Source organism: Corvus brachyrhynchos, unplaced genomic scaffold, assembly GCF_000691975.1.
Source record: "Corvus brachyrhynchos isolate BGI_N302 unplaced genomic scaffold, ASM69197v1 scaffold1005, whole genome shotgun sequence".
Taxonomy (NCBI): Eukaryota; Metazoa; Chordata; class Aves; order Passeriformes; family Corvidae; genus Corvus; species Corvus brachyrhynchos.
Window position 1 is genome coordinate 227,877 of NW_008238124.1, and position 6,464 is coordinate 234,340.

Below are 6,464 nucleotides of genomic sequence, written 5' to 3' on the forward strand. Positions count from 1 at the left end.
ATACTCATACAAATACTTCCTGCTGTCTTGGCATTACTGCAAAGCAACTTCCTGTAGACCTGCCCCGATGTCAGCATGAAAGATGGGAAGTTAAAGATTTAAAGAAGAAAAAAAGCTGTGAGCAGCACCAGAGAGAGCTCCTTGAATAGCTGTTCCAAAAGTGTGAGGAAGGTGTCACAGGCTGCCATGGTTCCATCAGCTTGTCACTCTGAGCTGCTCAACAGCAGAGCTTGAAATAGCTGTAAGTGCATCTGCAGAGGCCCAGGTCAATAATTTAACTTCGGTTTAGATTCTTAAATAATTAAACGTGGGTTCCTCATATCTCCTCTTTTGGTGATAAATATAAAACCATCTCTCAGTCGTCAGTGATTGGAGCTTGCCTGGCAGTTAGGCTTCTCCAAGACTGCATTTACACATCAGCTGAGGAAAAAGGCATGTGTAGGTAAGAGTGACAGTCAGATAGCACATGTGGAAAGTGGTGCTGTCATGAAGCCTCTGGTGAAGCAGCTGAGCAGGTACTCCCTTGTTCAAGGAGGTTTTGTGCAAAGGCAGTGGACACTTCAGCAGCCAAGTCATCAGCCACAGTCAGTGTGTGGCACATGTGACAGGGCTGGACTCTGGGACTCATTTGGTGGTGTGAAAGTATTCACCCCTGCAGAGCAGGGCTGCAGCAGGGATGCTTTGGGGATGTAATTTCCATCCACAGTGTGAGCAGCAGTGAGCATTGGCCTGCCAGGGTATCCCATCTGCTGACACCATGTCCTCCATCGTCCTCAGAGAAGATGCCTGGGAGGATTTCCATCAGAGGGGAACTGTTCCCAGCAGCTCTTCTTCAGTTCTGGAAATAACAGTCCAGTCCCCAACTCAGCCTTTGGACCAGTTTGTAGAGCTGGTCTCTAGATGTGTTTGTCGTAGCTGTGACACAGCGAGTGCTAGGTCAGTGTTGATCACACAGATCATACAATGCTCATAATTAAACAGGACAGATATGGTTGACTCAGGGTCTGGGTGCTGGGGCCTGTGTTGGTTCCCAAAGGGGCACAGTTTGGCCTGGGGTGTTGGCATTGCCTTTGCCCATGGCTCCAGGATGGAGCATTTTGTTCTCAGAAATGGGGCCAGGGCAGAATTGCAGCTCTTACCATTTAAATGGATTAAACACAGTGGGTTGTTTTTTTTTTTTTAACAGATAAACAACCTTCTAAGGAGAAAAAGAAGAAGAAAAAGAAAAGCAAAGAGGTACTGTTTAATTCCTCAGACCTGTCGTGTTACCCACCTGCCTGGAACAGGGGTGGCCTTTTGTGCTGTCCTCCTGGGACTTGGTGGACTCCCTTCCATGCTCACATCCTGCAGCTCTGATCTGTGCCTCCTAGGCTCTGCAGACCCCTGACCTTCAAAGCAAGGTTTCGGAGCAGTTGAATTTTGAAAAGGGAATGTGTGAGTTTGCAAAACACAGGATGAGGCAGAGCAGTGCCTCTGTGCTGGACTGTGTGTTCATAGCACCATGATTTTCCAAGCAGAAGGGTGCCCACAACAGACCTAATCTCAGGGATAGTGAGGGAAGTCTGCAGGAGCCTTTGTCTGTGCCATTTAAGCCTGTCCAACACCGTGGTGTTGTTGGGCTCAAGCACTCTGGCAGCCCAGTGCTCTGTATAACCCAAACGGTCTCTCTGGTTTTCTGTCCAAACATGCAGAAGGGTCTTCTGGTGCTTCAGCCTAAGATTCCTGATCCAGTTGAAGATATCCCTGCCCATGGCATGGGGGTTGGACAAGGTGACGCTTCAAAGGTCCTTTCCAGCCCAAACCATTCTTCAGAGCCAGGTGTCAGGGCAGTACCTCCTGGGTCAGTGGCACACTCAGAGGATTTGCTAATAAAGATGTTCTCATTTTGCAGGAAGAGGACAAGTCAGTGAAAAAGAAGAGCAAACACAAGAAGAGCAAAGAGAAGGAGGAGAGCAAAGAGGAGAAAGACAAAAAGAAAAAGAAGAAGAAGAGCAAGGAGAAAAGCAGTGAGATAGATGAACTTGAGGCTTTTCTTGGCGGAGGAGGAGCCGGCATGAGCAAACCACGGGGCGGGGGGGACTACGAGGAGCTGTAGCTTGGCTGTGAGTGGACTCTGCACCGTGGCTGTCTCCATCTTCTCTGACGAGTCACCCCAGGACAGGCACAGATGTGTAAAGCTTTGGCCCTTTGCTTTGTAGTCTCGCAAACCAGAGTGAGCAAAACAAAAGCTTCACATCTGTGTGTGCTGCTCTGGTGCATCGTTACACAAAGAAAACCCAGCTGAGATGTACGTGAGCCAGGGGAAGGTTCAGGGCATGGCTCCCAGGCCTGCTTCCAGGCTGTCGGTTTTTCTCCTTCCAGAGATGCCCCATCAGGTCACTGGCAGGCTGTGGGGCGAGGGGACCTGCCTCCTGCTCCATCCCTGCTGCATTCCACTCCTGCACACCTGAAATTCCTGTCTTGTTAAGAGGAGTGCAACAGAACATGCCGCATGAACGCATCGTGCTCGACTGTCTCAAGTCTTTAACTTCTTATCCTTCCTATTTTTTTAAGGAGAAAGGTGATATTGGCCATTGCTTCATCCAGCAGTTGATGAGCTTTAAGTCAAGCAGATCATGCTATGGTACAGCTCTCTAAAGCAGCAGGCACAGGGACAGTGTGAGAGAGAGAGTGTTTGTTGAAGTCCTGTGAACGGGACCTTTCTGCACAGCAGCTTAATTAGCTCTCACTGGTGCTGCTGTTGGAATTCATGAAGCCCATTGATTTCCGTGGCCCCAGTGTCTCAGACACTACATGTAAGCTGCTATGCAGTTTGGGAAAACAATGAAAAGTGCAAAGCTGACCTGAAAGAGAGAGAAAAATCAGTGCTTTTCTGCATTTCCCACCCTTGAATTTGCATATTCCAGAATCCCCTGCTGCTGGGACCTCTCAGGGACATGACTCCATGTGGAAATGAAGATATCCAGAGCTTCAGAATTGGCTACAGGGCAGTGTTGGCATGGCAAGGCATTTGCTTCTCAGGCATTTTACAGTCAGGCTGTAAACCCCAGCTGCTGCTCTGTGCCGAGAGGGACCAGCACTGCAGCTCGGCAGCGTCCGTCCTGCTCCAGCTTCTGTCCATCCTGCAGCCAGCCAGCGTGCTGCCTTCTGCCCCAAGCAGAGAGCCTCCTCTGTCCCATGACTTTGGGAAGCCTTTTAGTTTTTGCTTTGAACTTAAACCCATGGATTAGTACCTGCTCAGCAGCCGTTGGATGGGCACTACGGCCACCCCTTGGCACTTACTTGTGTCTCAGTGAGCAGCCCCTGTGTTTGATGGAGCTGGTCAGTTCTCTGTGCCCCTCCTGGTTTAGGTCTGGGGTCCCTTGCTCAGCTCAGATGGTGAAGCTTCCTCCGGGTTTTGTGCGTTACATTCCCTCTTGCTTGTAAGTTGATTTGAGGTTTGGTTTTGTTCTCCCTCACCTCTTTTTGTTGTAAAATGTCAGCCATGAAATCCAAACTGGAGTTTCCTTCTGCGTCCCTATAAAGCAATGTGTTCTTTTCATCCATTATCCACCCAGAGCTGTCTTGACCAGCAGGCATTTCCTGCTCCATTTTTCTTTTTCTTATGCCCAAAATGCACTTGTAACCATTTCCCTATAAAACAAACTGGTTTTTTGCTGCATGAGCTGTGTATTGTTCAGGTCTGTCTGCCATTAGCATTTGCCTCCTCTGAGCATTCCACGTGGCACTGTAGGCAAATTGCATGGGACAGTTCAAACTTTGCACATCTGGGGAAGAAAAGGAAGATTGAGACAGGACCGGTTTGCAGCCCTTTTGGGCAAAGGCAGGTGCCTCAGCTGCTGCGGTCCCAGAAGTGCTTCTGTTCCATCCGGATTTTGGGTCATGTTCCATTTTTGCGTCGAAAAACCCTGGTACAGTCCATTCTGACTATAAAGCTCTGTTGTACACCTGTCTCTGCACCTCTTCTTCTACCCCAGAGCCCCCATGCCTGGGCTGGGAACTGCGTGTCCCTCCTCGTGCTGCTGTGCTCCCACATCTCGCGGGACGAGATGCTGAATTAAAAATCATTCCAAAAAAAAAAGGAGCTGAACATAAGAACCATGAGTTCTTTCCCCAAAACTGAAGTCTGAGAGAGCTGCTGTTTCCCACAGCGTAGAGGGGGCAGTGGTTTTAGTCGGGTGTGGGTACAGGGGCTGTCCTGGTGGCCAGTCCCTGCTGGCACCGGTGCTGGCCTTGGTGTGTCTGGCTCCTGTGCCAGGTTTGCTGCCCTAGGAGCCTTCACATTCCCTGCAGCTTGTCAGCACGAGGAGCTGAGGCAAAACCTAGCAAAGATGAGTCATTCTGCTCCAAAATACTCCTGTAAAAGAGAAAGGCAGATGTGGGAGCTGGCTCTACTTACACTCAAGCCCCAGGAGGGTGCGTGGCATGGTTTGGCTTCTGCAGCCAGGCCAGAGAAATCCCACCCTGTGGGTGAAGTGGGAGCGTGGAAGGGAATAGCAGCAAAAAGGCCCTTTTTATAATACACACAGAATCACAGACTGACTGAGGTTGGAAGAGGCCTTAAAGCTCATCTCATTCCAGCCTCCTGCCATGGGCAGGGTCACCTTCCACTAGCCCAGGTTGCTCCAAGCCCTGTCCAACCTGGTCTTTTTAGACTTCTCCCCTTTCCAGGGAATGCTGAACTGGTTTGAGCTACAGCGTGAGGTGTGATCCAGAGCCAGCAAGCATGAGGGAGGGGACAAGGAAACGGGCCTTGTTTGAGCCAGGCTTTCCCATTCCATCCTTTCAAAGAGGCTAAATATAAAAAGTATGTACGTGCCTGTCATTATGGGGAAGCTTCTGCAGGATCACAAGGATATAAATAGTTCCTGCAAGCATCTCTGCAGGTACCAGGGTATTTGCTTTTGGGTTTAGCAGTCATCCAAAAAAAATTCAAGAGCTTGAGGCCGAGGAGCTGCAGTTTCTTGCAGCTAAAGCTGGCCGGAACTGCAGGGGCTGGGTCTGGAGCAGTAGGAGGGGGAAGTGCAGATTTATCACCCAAGCTGCTGAGCCACGTGCCTCAGCCCTGCAGGGCCTGTGCCCAAGGGACCATGGCTGGTACCTGGCCTGTGGCTGTCTCCTGTCAAACCTCAGGTAAGGAACCAGCACCAGGACAAGCTGACAGGTCCCTGCAGCTCCTGCCACCCCCACTCCAGGTGTTTCTCTGCCCATGGCAAGTGGTTGGAACCGGCTGAGCTCTAAGGACGCTTCCAACCCAAACCACTCCATGATTTTATGATCCCTGTGGAAAGCTGTCCATCACCTTCTGCCGTGGAGCTGTAGTCTGTCTCACCAGTGCACCCAGCCTTCTTCATTCCCAATGGTCAATGCCAAGGGCCACCTGCAAGGAGTGCCCCAACGGTGCCCTTTAAGGGATGCAGCTTTGCCCTGTTTCTGTTGCTCCCATAAAGTCATGACAAGTCTTTCCCTGGCTTGTCAAGGCCCAGGGTGGGAATTTGTTTCCTTCCTCCCAGCAGTGAACATGAAAAGCTGGATTTTAGCAGGACACAAAATGAATGTGTAAAGCTGTGAGTGCTCTTGGAGGCTCTGGGAGCCTGCAGGGCAACCTGGCTGTCCCCAGCCCTGACACTGGATGGACCTGGGGAGGGACTGGGCTGGGGGGTACAATGGGTTTGCTGTCTGCAATGTCCCCACATCCAAGGGTCCAGCTGCTTGGAGAGCCCGTGGTGCTTCCCTGTCCTTCGGGATGCCCCAGAGCAGCCAGATGAGTGATGAGGGAGAAATTTTGCAGTAGGACGGGCTTAGGGACCGGGGCTGTAGCCTAGCAACAGCCTCAATCATGGCATAATATAATTAATCCAGCGCTGGCTCAGTCTGCTGCATAAAGATACCAGGGCAAGTGGGTGAGCCTCTTTACCTTGGGGGTTTGCCTCCAAAACCAACCTGCAGCGTCTCAGGCATGTCTGGCGTGTTCCTGGCCTGAGGGTGCTCCACGGTGAGTATCCAGCCTTCCTTCCCAGCCCCCCGGCAGGGCAGGTGCTGAGCAGAGGGAATTATCCTCTGGCACCTTCAGAGAGCCGTCGTGGGCGATCCCGTGGGCTCAGGCAGACCGCAGCGGGCTGAGGTGTGGCGAGGTCGGCTAAACTGGGGGCTCGGCAGCCTGTGGGGAGCAGGACACCATTCCAGGTTAAAGCAGGAGTGCCTGCACGTGTGCTCTGCCTGGAGCTGCACGGGGATACTGCCATGGGGCAGCCAGCCCGGGAACCCCTGAAACTCCTGGTTACCCCCAGGTTGTTGGCAGGCAGGAGCAAGGAGCGAGGCAGCGGTGCAGCTCTCCATCACCACAGAGGGGAGATGGGAGGCGGAGGGCGGTGCTGTGCCTTCCGGTGGCAGGGGACACCTGCGAGGTGTCAGTCCCGCCTCTCCATGCTCCGGGATGGCACGGAGAGCACTCCCCGCGGCTG

The 6,464-nt window shown here is 52.0% G+C and overlaps 1 protein-coding gene across 3 annotated transcripts in view; it reads left to right on the forward strand.

The window, feature by feature from the left end:
• RABL6 (RAB, member RAS oncogene family-like 6) overlaps positions 1-3,952 on the forward strand; it is a 50,440-nt gene extending 46,488 nt beyond the window's left edge. For 2 of the 3 annotated variants that reach the window (XM_017733406.1, XM_017733407.1), the window contains one exon: positions 1,187-3,952. In XM_017733406.1, the coding sequence (XP_017588895.1) occupies positions 1,187-1,356 (170 nt within the window). In that variant the 3' untranslated portion in view covers positions 1,357-3,952. Of the gene's footprint in view, positions 1-167; positions 172-1,186 lie in introns of all 3 variants that reach the window. The other variant, XM_017733408.1, reaches the window with a different exon arrangement.
• The last annotated feature ends 2,512 nt before the right edge of the window (positions 3,953-6,464 follow it).